This window comes from Tiliqua scincoides, chromosome 4 (genome assembly GCF_035046505.1).
Source record: "Tiliqua scincoides isolate rTilSci1 chromosome 4, rTilSci1.hap2, whole genome shotgun sequence".
NCBI classification, from domain to species: Eukaryota; Metazoa; Chordata; class Lepidosauria; order Squamata; family Scincidae; genus Tiliqua; species Tiliqua scincoides.
The window spans coordinates 129,530,719-129,553,897 of NC_089824.1; the positions used below are offsets into that span (position 1 = coordinate 129,530,719).

The window sequence follows — 23,179 nt, forward strand, 5'->3', positions numbered from 1 at the left end:
AGACCAAGGCTTAGAAGGCTTGCTTCATTCACTTATTAGCGTCCAGGTCTTAACCTCCATTCTTAGGTTCTGCTATGGCAGGTCACATTAAAGAAACATTGCATGTTAAAAGTGCTACATTAATTAATAAAAATAGTCATAAGAATTGGAATGAGTATAGCATCTTCCTCCCTTAGTGACATTTAAAATATCTCAGCGTTGACTTTTGTAAATACCTGCTCCGCACTGGAAACTGAAATGCGCTGAACTGTGTCCAGACAAATCACATTAGCCTAGCCACATCTCAGAAATCAGAGACAGAAAAAGACCTATTCAGTCATGCGCCCCCGGCCTTCTCAAAGCTGGATTGTTCCCGGTAGTATATATTCGAGTGAGTAGTCCAGTCTGGTTCGAAAGGGCCCTGCTATGAGGCCTTTCATTTCTTTGCTTGGAACAGTATCCCACAGCCTCATAAATCTCACAGCCTGACTGGAGATGGAGAAATTGCTCCCAAATGGGAGCTTGCTTCATTTGTGTTGGCCCTGCCCCAATTGCAAGGATTATGTGAAAGAAATAAAAGAGATGCCTTTTAATGAAATGCTGTTTAGAAGGGAAGAACCAAATGAAGCTCAGCCATGCTCTCTTGAGTAACTCCATGGACCATTTTTTACTATACTAATTTCATCTGCCTTTTCTCCAAAGACTCGCTGACTTCCTGGAACTATGCTTCCTTAGAAACACAGAGTATGCGAGGCATCATTTTCAGTTCTGGCATGAAGGATTTAGCTGAAATGTGTAGAGATAATAAAGTTTCTAGTTAGGAAAGCACTTCAGTGTATTTCCTGAGGGCAATTAGACTAATGAAAATCATAACTGTTCCAGCAACCATTGATTTTTGTAGTCTTTGAGAACTACTCTTCCACGTAGCTTTACTTCAAATGATTTGCTGCTGTTCGCAAACTTCTACAAGGGAATTGGGAACCCTGTAAGTCTTGACGGGGCGGGGCAGGGGGCCATCAGTGGTGCCACAGAGTTTACTGAGCTGTGGGGAAGAAGGGGTTTTAAAACTTACTGGGGGGTGTTGTACTGGCCTCTGCCAGGGTGCGGGAGGGCTCGCAGTTCCCTCTGTGAACCTCCCCACTGCTGCAAATAACTCTGATTGGCGATCGCTGATTACAGCTATTTGCAGCAGAGGGAGGCCCGTAGAGGGGGCTGTGAGCCCCCTGCACTCTGCTGGAGACCAGTGCAACCTCCTAGGTAAATTTAAAAGCTCCTTGTTCGCAGTGGCACTGCGATTGCTGTGGTGCCATTGGGGCACTAATTTCTGGGCCACTCCCCTTAAAGGGAGTTCCCCTTCCAGTTCCCCTGGTGGGTTGCAACCCACCAGTTTGGGAACCACTGATTTACCTTGATTAGGATTTTGGCTAGGAGTTGTGCTACATAGAATGCCGTTGAGGAAATCTTTTGAAATGATCACACTTCGACCATTGCAGTAGGCCAGGGGTGTCCAAAGATTTTGGCAGGAGGGCCACATAATCTCTCTGACACTGTGTCAGGGGTCAGGGAAAAAAAGAATTAATTTACATTTAAAATTTGAATAAATTTACATAAATGAATATATTAAAGATGAACTTATATGAATGAATGAAGGTCTTGCAATAGCTCAAGACCTATAAAAGGTCTTGCACAAAGGCTGGCCTTTCCTTTGCTGCCGCTACTGCATCACAGACATGAAACAGCAAGCAGTGGAGAAAGCCCTCATCCCACAGCTCATGTGAGAGGTCAAACAGTTGCCCTCACACTGACAGCAGTTGCGCATCAACCCCTGCAGTAGGCCATAGACAAAGCATCTTATTTCTTGTGAACTGGTATACAAACCTTGCCTCTTTTGAATTGTTAGTCTGTGCATGTATCTTTCGCAAAGGAGCAGTCATCTGTCCCAAGTGCAATAGCTGCCCATCAGACAGAATGGATTTGTCCTTCAGAACTCCTTTAAAATGCAAAAGAAATTGGAAGGGTTGGAAGATTTTCCCCATCTTTGTAATACCCAGCATCCACTTGCAAAACTAGAGAGCGTATATATTTCCACTTGGAGTATTCTTCTTTTTGCATTGGTGAATTGGTGCTTCCAAGGTGCATCTAATGAAGAAAACAGTCCCTTTCACTGGAACGGCATGATCATCAGGTTGTGTTGTACAATTATGCTTTTTTCTTTGTAAAGAAAAAGAAGAAGCATGAGGTCACAATGGAAATATAATATCACATCAGTGAATGCCAGGTATTATTCATCTCAGAGCTTTCGATCAAAACACCATCCATGTGCAATTGTCATTACAAATTGAGGTATTGTAGATGTATTGCAAATCCAGATATTCTAAAGAAGTAGCAAAAGGAAATACAAGAGAATGTTTTGATGCTTCCAATGGCATGTCACAAAGGAATTTTGCATGGAGGAAAGTGTAGACTATTTCCGTATCTGGAGATTGCGAAGGTCACCCCAACACCCCAAAAACTTCTGTTTGAAAGTTGCATTGGAAGCATAGAGACTCTTTCAACCCAGCCTTGGGGAATCTGTCACATGGATAAATTTGGATCCATATTTGGCCCCTCTTACCTTTAGGTCATGGTGCTTGGCAATGATGGTGCTGTGTACCAGGCCCTTGAGGCCTCAGTACATATTATAATGTTTGTAACATAAATGGGACACTCCTTGTTGATCCACTAGAAGTGTGGAGAAATGGCAAGGAGGACTTCTTGGGAAAATCAGACCAAAACTTGGACTGAAGCTCTTTTGCATGAGTGTCCAAGAACACTGGGAATAACAAGATCCTGGCTTCCAGCATTTCTGGATGGCTTGGACTTGCACAGCTTCATCCAGGACTAAGGAATCAATCCTATCCAGCTTTCCAGTGCTGGTGCCATTGGGGCAAGTGCTACATCCTTTGGTGGAGGGGCAGTCATGGAGACCTCCTCAAGGTAAGGGGATGTTTGCTCCCTTACCACAGCGCTGCATGCAGTTGCATCAGTGCTGGAAAGTTGGATAGGATTGGGCCCTTCGTCATTGCTTTTGGCTTTATTCATGGTGTGACTGAGAACTCTAGGTCCTGGTGCATGGAAATGACCTAATGGCATTGTGGCAGGTCCTGACATCTGATTCCTGTTATGGGGAACAGTTAGTGAATTTCTCTCTTTGTAGAATCATAATTCTGAAGGGATCAGAAAGTCTTCAAGAACTCTGTCTCAAGGTAGGAACTAGATATGATTGCTCCTTAGGACCCTCTGCACCTTAATTTGTTCATTTGAGGTTGCATTGTTTCTCAAGGAGACAGACACAACTTAATAAGGCATGTTGCATCAGGACGGATACAGGGCAGAGAGCTCCAGGTGATTCATCAAAGTGATCCAAGGCATACACTATACAGGAAGGCATTTGGCACTACTAGCCAGTTTGCCTCATTCTTGTATTTTCTACATCTGCATGAAGATTCTGGGAAAACTATCCTGGCAACCACCCACCTTTGTAAGACAATAGATTTGCTGCATTCCTTTTGGATGAAAACTATAACCAAAAGTTCTCTCCATAGTGTTCTGAGCAACATCCAGGCTAGTGATACAGTGACAAGCCTTCCTAACATCTGAATCCTCTTTTTTGACCTTGTATGTGGCATGAAACTGCTTAAGCATAAGTAAAAGATCTCGACTTCCATTATCCCATCATGCAAATAAAAGGGATATGGTACAGAAGTGATGGAGGTTAGTTCATTCATATTGAGGCATATAGGACAGGCTGCTGTGGCACATAAATCATATCTCACTTCCCACAAAACAAACTTACTCAGATATCACCTCTGGGTAGAAAATTCTGTGACTGCCAAGACAGGTGATGAATGCATGTATTCTATGCCACCATGTTGTAAATCTCACGAGCGCTCATTGTTAAGGTACTTCCTTCTTTGGCACAACCAAAATTCACGTTTTTGTGTGAGATATGCAGAGTTTTTGTACATGGAATTTTAAAAAAAAAATCTTAGAAGTGATAGGTTGTTCCCAAACACCACCTCTGAGGTTTTTTAAAGAGTTACACATCTTGTGCTACCCAAGGGTGTTCTTCACACTGGACCAGGTGCAGTGGTCCTTAAGGATGCTGGAGGATGCATAGCCAACTCTTGAAAAGTAAAATGAGAATTAGACCTGATTTTTTAAAAAGTGAGCATTAAGGAAACAATAAGAGTCCCATGGAATCATAGTAATTGAACCATTACTGCAATAGTAATTTCCCTAGTAGTATGCGAAATAACAGCATACTGAAAAATAACACCTGGTTTTCTCCTCCATCCACATTTCTTCAGAGTGTTTGTGAATGACTATGTGAATGATTAAGACAGTAGGGAGATGAGGCAAGGAGAATCCTTTATCTTGAGAGGGCTTTTGCAGCATGTCTTTGTCAGCATGGCCCCTTGCAGCATGGCTTTTGGGTTAGCACGGCCCCTCCTGACCAAGGAATTAAGTCAGATAGAGGTTAAAAGAGAAGATTTTTCAGACCTCATTGATAAATTAAAGATCAATAAGTCACCGGACCCAGATGGCATCTACCCAAGAGTTATTAAGGAATTAAAGAATGAAGTTGCTGATCTCTTGACTAAAATATGCAACTTGTCCCTCAAAATGCCACAGTGCCAGAGGATTGGAGGATAGCAAATGTCACACCAATCTTTAAAAAGGGAAAGGGGGGGGGACCCGGGAAACTATAGGCCGGTCAACCTAACATCTATACTGGGTAAGATGGTGGAATGCCTCATCAAAAATAGAATCTCAAAACACATAGACGAACAGGCCTTGCTGAGGGAGAGTCAGCATGGCTTCTGTAAGGGCAAGTCTTTCCTCGCAAACCTTTTAGAATTCTTTGGAAAGGTCAACAGGCATGTGGATGTGGGAGAACCCGTGGACATTATATATCTGAACTTTCAGAAGGCATTTGACACAGTCCCTCACCAAAGGCTACTGAAAAAACTCCACAGTCAGGGAATTAGAGGGCAGGTTCTCTCCTGGATTGAGACCTGGTTGAAGACCAGGAAACAGAGAGTGGTTGTCATTCGGCAATTTTCACAATGGAGAGAGGTGAAAAGCGGTGTGCCCCAAGGATGTGTCCTGGGACCGGTGCTCTTCAACCTCTTCATAAATGACCTGGAGACAGGGTTGAACAGTGAGGTGGCTAAGTTTGCAGACGACTTAGAAGAGGCACTTAGAATTAGAAGTGATTGTGAGGAGCTCCAGAAAGATCTCTCCAAACTGGCAGAATGGGCAGCAAAATGGCAGATGCACTTCAATGTCAGTAAGTGTAAAGTCATGCACATTAGGGCAAAAAGTCAGAACTTCACATATAGGCTAATGGGTTCTGAGCTGTCTGTGACAGATCAGGAGAGAGATCTTGGGGTGGTGGTGGACTAATTGATGAAAGTGTCGACCCAATGTGCAGCGGCAGTAAAGAAGGCCAATTCTATGCTTGGGATCATTAGAAAAGGTATTGAGAACAAAATGGCTAATATTACGCGTATAATGCCATTGTACAAATCTAGGGTAAGGTCACACCTGGAGTATTGTGTCCAGTTCTGGTCGCCACATCTCAAAAAGGACATAGTGGAAATGGAAAAGGTGCAAAAGAGAGCAACTAAGATGATTGTTGGGCTGGGGCACTTTCCTTATGAGGAAAGGCTACGGCGTTTGGGCCTCTTCAGCCTAGAAAAGAGGCGCCTGAGGGGGGACATGATTGAGACATACAAAATTATGCGTGGGAAGGATAAAGTGGATAGAGAGATGCACATAACACCAGAACCAGGGGACATCCACTAAAATTGAGTGTTGGGAGAGTTAGAACAGACAAAAGCAAATATTTCTTTACTCAGCGTGTGGTTGGTCTGTGGAACTCCTTGCCACAGGATGTGGTGACGTCATCTGGCCTGGATGCCTTTAAAAGGAAATTGGACAAGTTTCTGGAAGAAAAATCCATTACGGGTTACAAGCCATGATGTGTCTGTGCAACCTCCTGATTTTAGAAATGGGCTATGTCAGATGCAAGGGAGTGCACCAGGATGCAGGTCTCTTGTTATCAGGTGTGCTCCCTGGGGCATTTGGTGTGAGATACAGGAAGCTGGACTAGATGGGCCTATGGCCTGATCCAGTGGGGCTGTTCTTTTGTTCTTAAGCCCAGGCCAGGCTAGAGTAGGTCTGCAAGCCCTCCAAGATTGGTCTGGGAGTCTCCAGGAATCGGCATCAATCTCAAGAAAGCCCTTGTGGAGATTTTAGCAGGGCTTCCCTGGTTTAATGACATTAGGTCATGTTGGATAAAAAAAATCCTCAGAATTCACTTCAATCAGAGTTGACAGCCCTAGGCTGGAGCCAACCCGGATCTGGAATGTGTGTTTTCCAGCCCAGGGTCCTTGAGGCCAGGTGTTGAAGCTCAGGGTGACGGAACCTAAAATGCAACAAACAAGATATGATGTTCTATTGATCAGGCAAGGGCAGAATTTTTACAGTGCAAACTGACACATGTGTCACCTCTTATAGTACCTTTTGGATGTCTGGAGCAATGCTTTTTTCCTGCTGGAAGTACTGTAGGGGAGGTTTGTGAGGAAGAATCTGAAATGACTGAAGGATTTTGAGACAGGAAAAAGATTCTGAGGAAACTGGAAAGTGGAGCCATTATATACCACCCAACATGCTGCAGTGTCAGTACCAGCAGAAAAAAAGAGAGTTAGAGCATAATCCTATACAGTTTGGTCTGCCTTATCTGTGGATTTGGGACTTGCGAATTTGAGATAATGCAGTCTCGACCCACATCAGGGCAGCCAACTTGTACTTCCTGGATGTGACTGGAAGAGGTAGTCTGAGACCCAGTACGACCAGATACAGCCTACCTGAGTCTCAGAAGGCCTCCTGGAGGCCTTAGAAATGAACTTCCTGTTTTCATGATGGCTTCCCAGGCCTCAGACCACCTCCTGGACATGGATGACATCCCCACCCACAAATTCAATTATCCACTGGTTTCAGTATCCATGGAGTGTCCAGGAATAGCCCCCCCATACCAAAGCTCAGCTATTCATGCCTACTCAGAAGTAAAATACATTAAATTCAATGGGGTTTACTCCCAGGTAAATGACTATAGGACTGCAGCCATATACCACCAAATGTAAACCACTTTTCCTTCTGCACTCTCCCATTATGGTGGAAGGCACTATGGAACTTGTATTTCTTCAGCTGCTTTAGAACCATTGTCTTGGCAGTGAAGGACCTCCCATTAGGTCTATGGGGCAAATGCCCTAGACGTGCAGCCTCAGGTGCCTTTAGGACCATGTGGAAGCCTCTCTGAGGCTCAAGAGAGGGTTGGAAACTGTGCTTCCGGTTTCCCAGAAGCACAGTTTAAAGCATTGTGGAAGCCTCAGAAAGCTTCTCCGACACAGCCTGGGGTCATGCGAGGCTCTATAAGCTTCAGGTAAGTGGGGGGATTTGCGTAGGGGGGAGCAACATCCCAGAGGGGTGCCATTGCAGACCTTTGCCCCAGGGCGCGGGGCTGGGGAGGTCTACCACTGTGTCTTGGTTTTGCTCAAGATACGTTCTTGCTGACTTTGGCTTGCCTAGACCTTGGCTGAACCTTTTTTGCCTGCGGGAGATGTTTTGGCTTCTAACCTTTGCTATGCAAATCACCATGCTTGGCCTTCACCACTGTTTAGCATAGACCTTGAACCTCCAAATAATTGCTGAAGCTGCTTACAACCTAATCACTCAATATCTGAAAATTGGCAGAAGGATAGTATCTGGAAGGTTGGGAAGAGTAAGGATAAGTACTAACTGAGGGGTTAAATCTGTGTCTAGGCACTATCGCTTCAGATTGCAAGTGGGGGAGTCTTTTTTCTGAAAGCCAATTATTTGTGTGGAACAAATGGGAAACTGAATTTGAGAAATAATGACTTTCCCAATGACACCCATGATTCCATGGCCTATCTAGAACCCAGGATTACCAGATTTAAATGCAACATTATCCATTAGACCCCACTGGGCATCCCTTAAGCCGGGTGACATGTAACGGTTCTATTCACAAAGTTTGATATTGGATTGCATTGCAGAGCAGTCAATTGAAATCCGTTCCGGTCGCAAGACATGTATTGAAGGTCTCTCCACACGCTTAGGATAACTTGAGATGGAAGGAAAGTTACCATCAGATTTCTCAACCGTGTCATTCTGTGCTGAGAGTACAATGAAACACAGCCTTGTGTTAGTGACCTTATGTTTGTTGAAATGTCAAATGCAGCATCCTATAAAAGCTAAAATATTTTCCAGTTGATGGTGTGTGATGCAATTCATCCCTCTAAATATCCTTGCTTTTTTATATGCACCTTATATTTTATATTCACTGATTCACTTATTTTATATTCACTTACTCTGATTCATGAATGACTGGCTTTTCAGACTGTGCCCCTGGCAATGCTGAGCATAAATATCAATTTACTCACTGTGTGCCTTTTTAAAAAAATTCTAGCATACTTGGCACTGACTTTTGTTTCAGTCAATGTTTCTGTTTGTTTTGTGGTCTCTGAAGAACTTTTTCTAACCTGCCCTTAGCAATTTCATTAGCCACAAGACTGGCACAGTCCAGAGCAGTTGCTAAGTTAGCTGTCAAACAGACCCTACCGTTTTAAGTTAATACAACTATCATGAAGATGTGTGCAGTCTTGCTTTAAAAGTTGGGTTTCTGCTGTTATGAGTGCTAGAAATAATGTATCATTTTTACAGTGTCGTTTGACTGCTCAAAACGCTTCTCAAATATCATTAGATGCAAGAGGCCTGACTATCCCTGTGACTCACAAAGCTGAACAAAGTTCCCTCTCCATAGAAAGGGGTCTGTCTGTTGCTTGACAATCCCACATATGACTGGTGGCTTGAATTCAGCTTGGTGGGTCACCAGTTCTTCAGGCAACCCTGTAATAGAAATAAGTCAACATCAGTATCCCCATAGTGCAGAGGATGCTGAGAAATAAGGAAGTCATTTGTCTAAGGCCACTCAAGGCCCAATCTTAGTCAACCTTCCAGTATTTACAGCCACAATAAAGTCCTAAGGTAAGGGAACAAATGTTCCCTTACCTTGAGGAGGCCTTCATGATTCTCCCCCCCCCCCACCGCAGAATGCAGCACATGCACCATTGACAGGACTGTATCAGTGCAGGAAAGTTGGAGAGGATTGGGTCCTGAGGCTTCAACCCTGCACACTTGCCTGACTGTAAGGCCCTTTGAACTTAATGTTTGAACCATTCACATTCTTATCTACCACACTATACATGCTCAGAATGCTGCCTCTTGGACACTGCTTGGACTGGAGGAGTTTTACAGTGCAGTCCTATGCATGTCTATACAGAAGTAAATTCTACTAAATCCAATGGGACTTACTCCCAGGAAAGTGTGCTAAGGATTGCAGCCTTAGCAAGTGAAGTCTTAACACAATCCACAAGTTACATCCCTCCAGTGCCCCCTTCCTGTGGATCTTCTGAATATGATAGCTAAGAAAGCCAGAGCAAAAGGTAAGAGAGCTCCCCCCTCATAATTCGAGTACTGTCATTTATTTACTTGTTGGCTCATTTTAAGAACCCTAAGGAATAGGTCATTGAAAAGGTGTAGCCTTCCAAAAAGCCATCTAGGCTGACCAAAAATTGGACAGATAGCAACCATCACCTTCCTGTAGAAAATCCTTATACTTTGAGTGGGTAATTTAGAATGCGTAAATCGAGCCATAAGGTCATTTGCCATCGATCTGTCATGCTTAAATGCTTTTTCTCCCTCACATTTCATCATAAAATAATTGTGCTACATTCAGTGAAGTAACAAATTTTTGTTTGTTTGCCCAGAGAAGCACATGAATGTGTGCAATTGAGCCTCCTTGGCTGACTAGCCAGAGGAGACAGACATTGAGGTGTTACATTCCTTTGCGGACACAACCTATTTGTTCTCTATCAATAGAGCTTTCACAGAGGCAATGGCAGAAGAGAAACTATTTTTTTTTTAAGATGGAGTTGCACTTTCTAATCACCTTCAGGGACAATTGCAGGTTTAAAGGACCCTTCTTCGCAAATTTCAAGTTGGCTTTGAGATTCTTAAAACTGTGCTTTGCTATTAAGTCTCACCAAAAAGCTTGGGAAAATACTTTTTCCCTGTTTGATTTTATTTAGAATTGTTAGATTCTGGACTTTATGGAACTAGAGTTGCTGTTCAGCTCATTTTGGACAAGCCTGGCCAGTTTTGTTAATGCCCAGTCATTTTAACACCCTGTTGGCCAGAGCCACTGTTGAATCCAGGGTGACAGACTTTGCTTCAAAGTCCTGGATAAACATATTAGGAAGTCCAGCAGCATTCAAAACCTAACTCAGAAAGTAAATAGAATGTTGCTCTAGCACTGTTTGCGAGCCTACCAATGACTTATATCCTACTACAGGCAGTTGTGTGCTCTTGGCTATGCCTGAGGGAAAAAAAATCAGCTTCTTGTTAAATGAGAGGGCCTAATTTTGAGCTGTATGCTCCAACAATGTTGCTACGTTACCTTGTTGGTAGAGTGACAGCATGTGGACAGAGCCACCCAGTATGTAGTTAGTGAGTGTGGGCTATGTTGGTTCCCACCAACAGGGAGAGCTATAACCGATCTTGTTGCTAGTTTGCTTTCCTACTTTGACTCGACTCCTCATCAGTTTATTTTTTCCCGTCTTGTTCTTTTGCCAGCATAGCTATGACTGCACTGCAGTCCTTTCCTTGTTGCAGTAACATTCTTAGCACAACTCAGCTTTGCTGTGTGTGGGATTCCCTCAGCTTTGCTAACATATCCAACACCTCTGCAAATGGCATAGTGGTGAAGGTGGGATCCAGGAGCTCAAGGTTTTGGGGGAGGAATGATCCGAAACTGTTAGAAGGCAGACATACCAGACTGAGTTATAGAGGAAACACAGTCCTTGGGCTTCCTGTCACTCATCACTTGTGGAGGTTTGGGCAGGAATTTTTTTTTCCAGGATTCCTGAGGTGGCCCAAGAAGAGAGTCTCTACCAATCTCAGAGTGCACAAGTGTCTTCAGACTCCTGATGCTTTCATTTCTGAGTCCAAGTCCTGGGCCATCACAGCTGATAAGACAGGAATTTTTTTTTCCCCCAATTGACAGATCACATTCTATATGAAATAGGTCACATTCAACATTGTATGTGCTGGTATTTTGTGGATGGGTTTTTGAAAAATAAAAAATCACAACAAGGAGATGTTTCCAAATGGATAATTTAAAAAGCATGCTGTTATTGAATGCTTATGCCTAGTACTAAAATACAATTCTGAGCATTTACTTATGTTGACATTATAACATTGCAGGTCTCCACAACGTTCATTGTGATAATTTCCCCTGTGTAAATGTCTACTTAGCTACATTTCATTCTGAACTACGCAGTCAAAAATTAGAGGAGTGGTTTTTCCTGGGAAATAAAAATATATGCATTAAAGTAAGATTGCTGAAAAAATAATCTCTACTTTCTTTTTTTAGAAATGCAAGTTTTCAAATACAATCACTTCATTTTAGGAAAAAAGCAAGCAAACGATACATTTTAAATACTCATCCTTGAATCCTTTCGGTATAGTGGTTTCATTGTATGAAGCTCCAGGAAGCATGCCCGAGTTCTCCAGTGTGGGAAGTTCCCTTATGCAAAGAGCTGTGTCATGTAGGAGTGTGTATTTGTTTTTGCAGCCAATGGAAACCAAACTGAATGGCGCTCATTCAGATTGGGTTTTGTTTTTTACTAAATGAATGTGATGGTGCATGAACGGATGCAAATAGGTACCATGGGGTTTGGGTTTTACCCATTTGTTTCTCTTTTGCTTCTAATATTAAAAAATGCTTACTTTCACTTTTTTTTGCTACTTCCTGCAATGCGCAGCTGCCTGCTAGAATACCATTGGGAATGTTCAAAACTATTCAGGGTCATGGTATTAGTCTTTGGAAAGTGTGGGTTAAAAATAAAGAGACTGCTGCCATACACAAATTAAGTTTATATAGTGGTGGCCGTTAAAAAAAAATGTTGTTAACCCGCACTAACCTGGGACTGTTATGGTAATTCAAGTTGGCATCTTTTTGGAGACAGCTCCTGCCACCACTGACACAGAAAACAGAGAGGCAGCCCAATCCTACTTGATTCCTGCACAGCAATTCAGCAGTGCCGTGCAGCACCTGCCAAATCCCACAGGGGAGTTTTGACATCTGGAGACCTCCTCAGGTTAAGGGAATATTTGTTCCCTTGCCCCAGGGTAAGCCCATGCCGGGCGACTGGTTCTACTCGGACCTGCACCAGCTATATCTCTATAGCTGGTGCAGGTCGCATAGGTCCAGGTGGACGGTGGCCTGGCATGGGCTTACCCTGGGACAAGGTTCAGGGAATCGAGGCTGGGAAGGGAGTTAGGATATTGGTGTGCACCAATGCAAACGATACTGTACCCATCTGGCACTGAACCGCCCTTCTTGCCCCCATATCCAGCCAGTTCCTCCCCTTCCCCACCCTAATTCTGCCCCTCCCTGCCTCCCTCCCACCTCCTGCACTGACTTACCAGTGTTGGAGGTCTTCCCTAGTCTGCTGGCATGTGACCTCAGCTGTGCGCCTCTTGCAGCAGTAGCCAGGCCGCACTGAATGGCTTGTAGTGTGTGCCATGCCAAATGGCTTGTTGCATTTTGCAACAGCCATAAAGGGCCTTATGCAGCTGGAATGTTCGTTCCAGTGGCATAAGGCCCAAAAAGGATTGGGCCAAAAACAAGTTAGATTTTTTTTAAGAATTAGAACAGAAAACAAATGATATTTTACAAATGAATTAGACTTCTGCAAATGGGTTTTGCAACAAACAGCACAGGGCCAAAATTGACTGAAAGCAACAGTGCCCCATATCAAACAGGGATAAAAATTAGAGTTGTGCACACTTCTCTAGTGTCATGATTTAAGAAGGATGTATACTTTTACTCTGTCTTTTGAAAGAGGTGCAAGTCACGACCTGCGTGTTGTGACTGATTGACACACCTTTGCATCATCTTTGTTACTGGGTATATTAATTCATTGATGCAGACCTCTTGGATGTGATTCCTAAATGTAAGATCATTTCTGCACAATATGAAGACTGAGGCAATCACTTTCCTGAGAGTAAGCCCCATTGAAGACAATGGGACTTACTTCTGAGTAGACAAGCATAATTCTTTGCTAACTCACTTTACCACTGCATTAGGCCCAATTTAAAAGTGATCACATCTTGCAAAATAAATTCATTCATGTCGGTTCCACATGGCTAGCACTGGACCACTGGACCCTATGCCTACGCCATTAGCACTATAGGCTTCCATGATGACATTCTAATGCTTGCTTATTTCATCCATACCCTGTCTTTCATCATGGAATTTAAGGAAGTATACAGGGATGTCTCAGATGGTGTCCCTTCCAGGCATTGACCAAACCCAGATCAGCTAAGCTTTAGCAAGGCAAATGCATCACATGCCCTCAGACCACATATTGGGACCATACCCTGGGATTGTGACCTCACCTGATTTAAATATGACCATGGCTTTGTGATAACTCAGATAGATGAAGGTTTGTTAGGTTTTTTTACATACCCGTCATCACTTTCATGTGGATTTTTGTTGAATGAATCCCCTTAATAGGAACTGATGGAAATGTTTTGAAAATATGTTGTTTTAAGGCACAATTAATCCATTTCAGCCCAGGTCACAGGTGTACACATTTTGTCCCTATTGCATATATGCAACATTGGGCAGAAATGGCTTAATAAGAGCTGCCACCCAATGAATAACATTAGGGATATATAAGAGAAGCTTTTCAATCAATTTTTTTTGGTATAATGGGTGATCTATATAGAATATATGTAATAATCAAAATATCTGTTAATTGTTAACCATGTCATATTCAGTCCATCTCAATTTAAATAACAAATCATTTTTTTCTGTAACTGTGCCTTGTTTTTCATTAAATTTATGTTTATTTTACATAAATTTAAAAGGAATAGAAAATGAAACCTCGCTAATGTATGTTTGGTACTTTAGCCCTCTTACCTTTTGCTTAAGTGAAAGTTAAGAAAGATCTTTCCATGACTGCTGCTATAGCTTGCTACCACTAACACAGGAACACCTGGTATTTTTCCTCTTGCAATGTAGTACGCACCAGAAGATTTAATCGAGTATGACTATGACTATGGGGATCCAGATTATAAAGATTATAAAGACCTTGACACTGTAACAGAGGGACCCCCACTGTACGAGGAGACAGTAGCACAGACAGAGGTAACAACACGTGGCGTGTTTGTTGTGTGATGTCTCTGTCTGTCATGTGGTTTTGTCACGTTGTGTCCTGTGTTAATCAAGCTTTCATTCCTTCCGCCCTCCTCCCTTTCCTGTTTGTCCATGAAACTCATTTTATTTCAGCAGGGGAAGGCCAGAGGACAATTCATTTTTGTGTTGGTCTTTGCTTACCCTGCTTCTTTTCGTGGCTTATGGCTTTTCCCCTTTCATTCATATGTGTTTCCCCTCCCGTCTTTCACCCACTTTTTCAGAAAAAGAAATCCAAAGCCCCAAAGAAGAAAAGAACAGTGGCCACTAACTCAAAGGACAAAACTCAAAAGTTCTCTCTCAAAAAATCTGAAACATTTTCATCCAAGAAGAAGAAAAGCTACCAAGCGGCAGCAAAAGGCAAAATGGGGGTGAAGGTTAGCCAAGAAATAATCAAGATCTTTCCTACACCAAGCTTGGAAGATCTCTGATGATGAGAAATGATTAGCTCTAACCCCCAGTAGATGCATACACTTCTGGCTAACCTGATTAAACAAAGATTCCTCTTGGAGGTTTGCCCTTTTTTCCGTCTGGTTAACAACATATTTTCTTGTTTCATATTAGGCCAATATTGTTGATGAATATCATGAATATAATGTGGCTGAAACTGACTATGGAACTTCTGAGGGCTACCAGACTGCTGCAACTCCCAGTCGCACGATTGGACCAAATGAGGTAACGAAAAGTGGGGAATTATGCAGGCGAGGATATTTCAAAGACCTTAGTCCATAACCAGTTACTACCAAATTGCAATCAGTTGTCCTCATTTTGTTATGAGAGAACCACTAAAGAGCAAGTGCTTTAGGATGCATTTCTGAGATCTTCAGATAAATTAGCCATGCAGTTAGATCTGGGACTTTCCCTCTTGGTTTTTACTTGAAAAATGACTACATGGATGTGGAAAAATATGTTTTCTAAGTGTTCAGTTATGTGTCTTTGGATATCCCCCAAGTGTTATGAGATATTGGTTCAGTGCAACTAAAATATGACAGTAGATTGCACAGATTCATGATTTCCCTGGTGTAAGGAAATAAGGAAGGGTTAATTCACCTCTAGCTGGTATTAAATGGGAAGGAAGCTTAGGTCCAATGTGGTATCCTAATTAAGGGAAAGGAATATTGTGGCTGGATGGTGACTGGAGTAATGTAAATGGCATTACAGTGGTCATCTGCATCTCTGAGGAGATGTCTTGCAAGTGGTCTTGAATGGGATCTCTATTTCACATCCTGCTGCTAATACTTTAAACTCTGTGCTTAATGTCAAGGCCCCACTGTAGTACAGTCATGTGCAGCAACAGGCACACAGTCCAGGACGGTGACTTGGAATGTGCATTCCCATTTGTATTGTTATGTGGTGCTTAATTCATACTATATAAAAGTGGGGATTGATCAGGTGCTTCACATCTGGATGCCTGCTAAAATGTGGTTGAACATCCAGATGCACATTCAGCTACAGATGTCCTGTGCACATGGTTTTCGGTCCAGGAAGAGTTTTCATGTGCAGATGTGCCATACCGTATTTTGATGGTTGTGCTTGCATCTCTGTACACTGAAGTTTTGAATGAATCTCCGCTTGAATCTGAAAAAAAGATTTACAGTTGATCTTCATTATGCGCAAGTTCGGCACTTGCAGATTTGACTCAATGTGGGTGGTAACCCTGTGTCTGGAGGGTCTCAAGGATCTTGCCAATGTGACCAGAAGGGTCTTCTAGATACATTCAGGAGGATTTCTGAGGTGCAGGGAAGCCACACTCAGTCTCCCCGGACCTCAGAAATTATTCCAAAGACTTTCAGAAGGAAAGTCCAGAAGGCACTTCTGGTTGTATCTGGCACGTCCTTGAAGCCCTCTCTATGGTTTCCATTATCCATTGTTATCGGTATCCACAGGGGGTCTGGAAACGGATCCCCCATGGTTACTGAGAGCCAACTGTATTGCAACTGTACTAGCTTCAATTGGGTTAAATCTTCTCATTTTGCTATGTGTAGCCAGTTGACAGTTACAAATGTGGGTGTTTGCTGCATAAATATCAGCATACGGAAATGAGTTTTTGAGCCACAGTTTCCAAAGATTTTGCATTATACTTTCATTTTACAGCCTGACTTGCTGTTTTGGTGCAGCAATTGTGAAATTGCAAATTTCAGTTACATGAAAAGGATGGTTAGAACTGATGTCAAATTTAGTGGTTTCATAAAAGCGAGAACTTGCATGATATTGGGAAAAAATATTTTTATGCTTTTAGCCAAATATGGCATTACAATAAATTATGGTGGGACATTTTTGATTTCTGTATTTTTTCCAACGAGCATGTAGTGCTTAAACCATGTCTAAAGTCCAGTTCTCTTGCTGAAGTTACAATTCAAGCAGATTGAGCGTGGACTTGGGGAGAATGGCTGAGTCTGCTTATCATTGGTTTTGTACCTTGATCCCAGAGCTCCGTATGTGCATCATTTCACACACAAAGCTCCTCAGTCATTGCTTCATCACTATGTCAGAGAAGGACGCAGCTCTGAGCATACATTTTTCTCCATGTAAGCTCCCTTAAGATGAACGAAAGTTGTGCAAAAGCCCAGTTGGCCTCACTACCGCTGTATGGAGTGCAATGACACTCACAGCCCAATCCTAACCAACTTTCCAGCACTGATGCAGCAGTGCCAATGAGGTGTGCACTGAGTTTGGTGGTGGTGGGGCAGTCATGAACATCTCCTCAAGGTAAGGGAACAAATGTTCCCTTACCTTGGGGCTGCATTGTGACCGCATTGGCACTGGACAGTTGGTTAGGACTGGGCTGTAAGAGAGTGGAGTTTTCCCATTTCCTACCACATTTTATACCCCTTTCCTAATAACACAGCTGTTTTGGTGTACAACTGCCATTCATTTTAATGAGCTTACACATATTTCCAAAGGGTTTTCCCAAGTATTTCTTTCTCCTTACAAAATATTTCTATTGCTGCAACAAAATTAGATCCATTGAAAATAATTTTTTCTGCATCTTTAATGATAATATGCTATTAAAATGCCAGTGCTTAACAGCTGAATGCTTGGTTTCACACAGTGTTCCTAACTTAAAAAAAAAGAAGTTTACCTATAGCATTTGTATCAGAATATGTTGATCTTCTTCTAAGAGCATTTAGAATATAATTGATTAAAAGCTTTTTTAGAATGTTCTACTGACATGTTCTATTTGACTTGCAGAAACAATACAATGCTATGTGTCAGCACCTTGTTAAAAGATTTACTGTAGATTTTTCTGTTTTCTTCTTTTTATCTTAATTGAAGTAGTTTTGCTTATCATACATTAGTAAATTTTAGAATACTATAAATGGCATTTATTTGTATAATATCAATTCACAACTCCACTGGAATATCCCCGTAAACTGAACTTCCCGTGTATCTTTTAGCTGTGTTTGATATTAAAAAGTGTGAACCCAAGCATGAAAGCTTCGACATAACTAGCATAAGATCATTATGCTAGCAGATTTGCTTAGTATATGGTACACTCGGCAAAATTCAATGAGTGAAATCCTAGATTGATGAGAATGTGCAACTGAATATTTATTTCTAAATACTTCAGTAGTGCTTGGGTTTCATTGAATGGTTTTGCAAATGAAGCAATGTCAGCTTATGAAGACATTAACTTCATTGCACATACATGCATGTACTGGGTGATCTTTTAATACTGCTGAAATGCTGGCTTCCCAAGGTTTCAGGCAAACCAGAGATTAAAAGATGCCAGGCTATAGTGTGATCATGTTATTTCACCACCCATTATATGCAAATCTACTGAATGCTTATGTTGCTCTACTAACAGTAATCCACATATTCATCCTATTCCCCAAACGTTTGCTGCTTATGTGAATAGCAAAACCCTGTTGAAGAAGTATTTACTGAAGAATACGTAACTGGAGAGGAGTATAATTCAGAGACTAAAAAAACTGAGGAAACTGATTTTGGAAGCAGAGGAGTAGATCACAGTGAATCGGAAGTTCTGGTAGATGGAGATTTAGGCGAATATGATTTTTATGAATATAAAGAATATGAAGAGAAGCCAACCAATCCCACTAATGAGGAGTTTGGACCTGGTGTTCCAGCAGAGACTGATATCACAGAAACAAGCGTAAGTTGATCACATCATAGCTAATCTTTCTTTGCAGTGGATCGTGTGAAACTCATGATAGCCATCGGAATGTTCTGCTGTTGTCTATAAAGTTGAATCATTGAAAGCAACAGCATGCTTGCTGCAGCTTTGAAATGTACTGTGTTCCCTATTCTTTATGTGCAAGGAAATCTGGGGTGCGCCAGGGTGAGTGGGGAAGAAGGAAAATGCATAAGGTTGTTAAATACTACTTAGTTGGTGCACTGTGTTTGCTGTAGTGGGTCATAAGGCGTACATGTCTTGTTTAATGCATCAGTGTAAATGTGACCCTGGAGAAACAACACTATAAAATGATGTCAGGGATTCTAGATTCATTAATCTTAACGTTACTGTTTCGAGCTGTCTATACATGCATAATGAGGGATTACATCTGTCTACATATCTCAAGATTTCTAGAGCAGTGGTTACTAAACTGGTGGGTTGCGACCCACACGCCAGGGAAGCACTTGTCCCTGGCCCCTTAAGAGGTGGGGTGGAGGGGATAGCAGCGACATGATCCGCAGGATTACACTGCTGCCAGGGACAGAAGCGTTTTGGTTTTTTTACTTATATCAGCATGTGCTGGCCTTCAGGGGGTGTGGAGAGCCCTGCGGACATCTACATGCAGCTCCCCAACCCTCCAAAAACAAACAAAAAAATGCAGTTGGAAACTGGAAGTGATTTCTGATCATACTTTTTAGGATTTTAGAGACTTGGGGAACCCTGTGGAGGTGTCTGTGCGGCTCCCTGCACCTTCTGGAGGCCGGTGCTTGCTGCTGTAAGTTAAAAAACAACAACAAAAAAACCTTCTGTCTGCGGCAACGGTATGGGATTGTATTGCTGCCTTCCCCCTGCCTCCACAAAGACTTACTGTGGTCCCAAAGTCTGAGCAGATGTCTATATATCTGGAATCCTCTGCACAAGGTATTGACCTTGGAAGGATTGTTTGCATAAGTATCCTGGATCCCCAAAATATAGGGAAATTGAAATTGGTCATATTGAAGCACTGTTGACTTGTAGTCATAGATGCCAGAATCTGGAGGAGGGGGGGTTGTGGTGGGCCACCATCATCATGACAGGCTGGCCAGTCCTTGAAGTCCCATGTGAAGAGGGAGAGGGAGCAGCCCAGGGACAATGAGAGTATACCACAGGGCCTCAGAGCTTCAGGTGGGGAGAGAGTTCAATCCTGTAGATCTTCTACCACTTTGTCACAACTTGGGCTGCTTCCCTAGGAGCTGGGTAACACCACACTTCCTGGCCCCTTCAGCAGTTCTGACCAGTCTCTTGACCAGTCCCTTGACCAGTCTCATCACCATCATCAGAGTTATCTTTTGAACCTGAGCCTTCTGGACAGCGTTGGCCACAGATACAGCAAGAGCTGCATTACGATGGAGAAAGCATTTGTTATTTGGAGAAAGACCAACACTGTGGTCCCAACCCTTTGGGTGCATGTGCAAGTGTCAGCGCATGCATAAATCCCCAATTGAAAGGAAAAAAATTGCAAGAGCTCACAGCTGCGCTCCTGTAACTCATCTAAAGGCTGAGAGCAGGGCCTATGAGAGGAATTTTGTCAGGGGGTACAATGTTTCTTCTGGGCCCCTTCCCAAAGGGGGAGGGGGCAATGGGGACAGGCAGTGGGGGGCAAACTAAGGCAGGGGAAGGGTGCTGACAGCCACAATAGTCTTTGGAGCTCAGGTCTACTAGGCTTCTTGATGCAGAGCCCAGATTTACCTGATCATGCGGCATTGGCAGCTAGATAAAGTAATATGGAAAACCAAACACACTCCTTAAAGTCTCTCTAAAATCTTTGAAATATAGAAAATTGATGAAGAAAATTAGCATCATCGTGTTTAGGCTCACACTAGAATGGACCAAAATGAACTTCTGCAGCAGCAGTAGACCCACGCCTGAGCTTCTATACACTTCTTCATGGTTATGGGATCCACAAGTCAAAGAGCTGCTGTAGCAAGCCAGTTTCCTCCCAGATTTGACACTGTGTTCAGGAGGGTCATGGATGCATCCCTGAGCCCAGTATATATGGCTTGCAGCAGCAGTTAACACTGCATGCACATGATTGTGCCTGAGCATCATGCGCAGGCAGTGTGTTCAGTTGAGATAGGAAAATGTCAGATCCCAGGAACTTTCTGGGCCCCCTCCTTTGGCTTCTGGGCCCCCTTTCTGACCCTGGGCCAGGGTACAATTTAAACCCTTTAACCCCCTCTCCTAGGCTCTGGCCAAGAGATTTGCAATCAGATCAGTGACATAATATTTCTGACTTGTCAGCACGGACTTCTGAGAATCAAGTGTGGAAGTATCATACTACCATAAACTTTGTCCTCTCCCTTTCTCCCAGAGACAGACATTCCTCTTTCATACAGCACAATTGTGCACTTTTATTTTCCTCCTTCCATTCAGCCAGAGGACCAGGGAAACCAGAAAGGATTACTAATGTTGCTGTATCTGGAAACAGTACATTTTCTCTTGGATTTCAGATGGAGCATTCTTGTTCTGTAGAGACGGCTCTCCAATGCCTGCTAAAAGATCTTTCACTTTGTTAGAGTTATGCCTGTTGAGTCCCAGCCCTTGACTTACTGTGCAGTCCTATGCATATCTACTCAGAAGTTGGTTCCATTGTGTCCAGAGAGGCTTACTCCTAGGACTGCGGTTTTCAAACTCTTTTGGAGTTTGAAACCCGAAGTAAGTCTTTGTGGGGGCGGGGGAGGGGGAGAGGCAGCATGGGCAGGGGGAAGGCAGCGACGTGATCCCCAGGAGGGCAGGGCTGCAGGATCCCTGCAGGGCTCCTCAGGTCAGGGAAAGGGAGAGTGGAGCGATCTGCTCTGCCTCCGCAAGCAGAGCACGATCGCCCCATTCTCCCTTTCCCTGACCTGGAGTGCCCTGCAGGCGCTCGCACAGGGCACCCCGCACACAGGGACGGCTGCTGCAGGGGCTGGAGGGTGCACCCCAGTCCCTGCAGCCCCGTCAGAAGGGAAAGCGGACCGACTGTGCTCCGCTTCCAATTCTGCGGAGCAGGGCGCGATCGCTCCGCTTTCACTTTTCCTGACCTGGGGAGCCCTGCCGAAGGTTGCGCAGGGCTCCCTGCATCCCCGAGAGGCTGCAGGAGGCTTGAGCAAGTGCACCCAAGCCCCTGCAGCCCCCCTGAGTGGCTCAATCCTGCAAATTGTGCCGCTGCCTTCCCCCTTCTCCTGACTGCCCCCGGCCCTTAAGGGGACAGAGGCCAGGACCCACAGGCTGGGGTGTCATGATGCCCCAGTTTGAATACCACTGTCCCAGGAGACTGTGTATAGGATTGTAGTCCTAGATGTGGAACCCTCTTAGCTCATTGCAACCATTGGCACCTGTAGTCGTAACTGGAAGGGTATGTGCATCTTGTAACTGATCTGATTTCAGCAGAAGCTATCCTAGTATAGAAGACAGACAAATCAAAAGCAATTTGTGTTTGAATTTGCAGTGTTGTGTGGGGTATGGGATACATAAAAGAGCTCCTATTTAATTTCAGTCTACCTGAGATACAAAAATACCTATGCAGGAAAACCAAGACCCTTTCCATGAACATTAAAACAAGTGTGGGGCAGCACATTGAAATTAGTTCAGGTTGCAGAGTGATTTTGATTTTCAGGGGTGTGTGTATGTGAATTAATTGAATTAATTTTCAAGATAGGAGTCATTTGATTATCTTAGGTGTCTCATCTGAATAGTAGCTGCTTCCAGCAATTTTTAGCACTAAGCTGAAAGCAGGGTTCCTCTTGGAAGGAGTGCCAAGTGCTAAGTGGATTCTCTGCTAAATCATTGGCTTGGACTGCCCAAACTGTACCAATCTTACTAAACCATTGAGGCCAGCAGATATCTCTTGCAGATCAACACCATCCTTGGGTGGTTTGCAGGTGATGTAACGTGCCCAAAAATTATACAGTCCCCTGCATAGCCCCAGTCAATATTAAATGTGGATGAAAGGGTGACACCTTAACCGTCAGTCCATTTGTGAATAACAGAAGTTGTTTTTATTTTTTAATGTTACTTTGAAATTTCACAAGTACGGTGCAAAGGTGAAACATTTTGTTCTGAAGACAGTTTGAATGAGGGATTGGTGTTTCTGGTGTGTATACCAAACTCCAGAGAAAGGTTTTGAAGATTTTGGTGATGTTTCAAAACTTGCCAACCCGTTTGTTCTGAGGCATCGGTCAGAAGGCCGAGGCTCTCTGAAGCAACAAATAGCCCGTGGGAAGGGAGTCCGCTCTCAAACCATTGTCACCTCTCTAAGAATATGGAGCTATATGGAGACCACCCAAAGTTCATTTGGTAAATTGAGAATAATCCATCTGTAAATGAATTTCAGCCCTTTATGTAAAACTACATAGAAAAATACTCAGAAAATGAATGCAATTAGTGTGGGCCCTCAGTATCCACAGGGGTTCCCTTCCGACACACCCCCCCACCCCCGTGAGTACCAAATTTCATGGATCATTAAACCTGGAGAGCCGCAGAACACCTCCAGTCATGACCATACATGCGCAAAACATGGCTTCTGGTTGCACTTAGGAGGCCTTCTGAGGCTCTCCATCAGTGGGTTCAGCATCTGCCGATACTGAAATCAGCAGATGTGGAGGCTGTAGGTAAGCAGGGTCCACAGTATAGTCAAAATTGACTGTTTACAGAGTCCTTTC

General features: G+C 43.3%; 1 protein-coding gene across 1 annotated transcript in view; it reads left to right on the plus strand.

The window, feature by feature from the left end:
* Positions 1–23,179, plus strand: part of COL11A1 (collagen type XI alpha 1 chain) — a 284,888-nt gene that overhangs the window by 88,231 nt on the left and 173,478 nt on the right. The window contains exons 6-8 of the mRNA XM_066624556.1: positions 14,195–14,320; positions 14,930–15,040; positions 18,225–18,479. Of these exons, the coding sequence (XP_066480653.1) occupies positions 14,195–14,320; positions 14,930–15,040; positions 18,225–18,479 (492 nt within the window). The remainder of the gene's footprint in view (positions 1–14,194; positions 14,321–14,929; positions 15,041–18,224; positions 18,480–23,179) is intronic.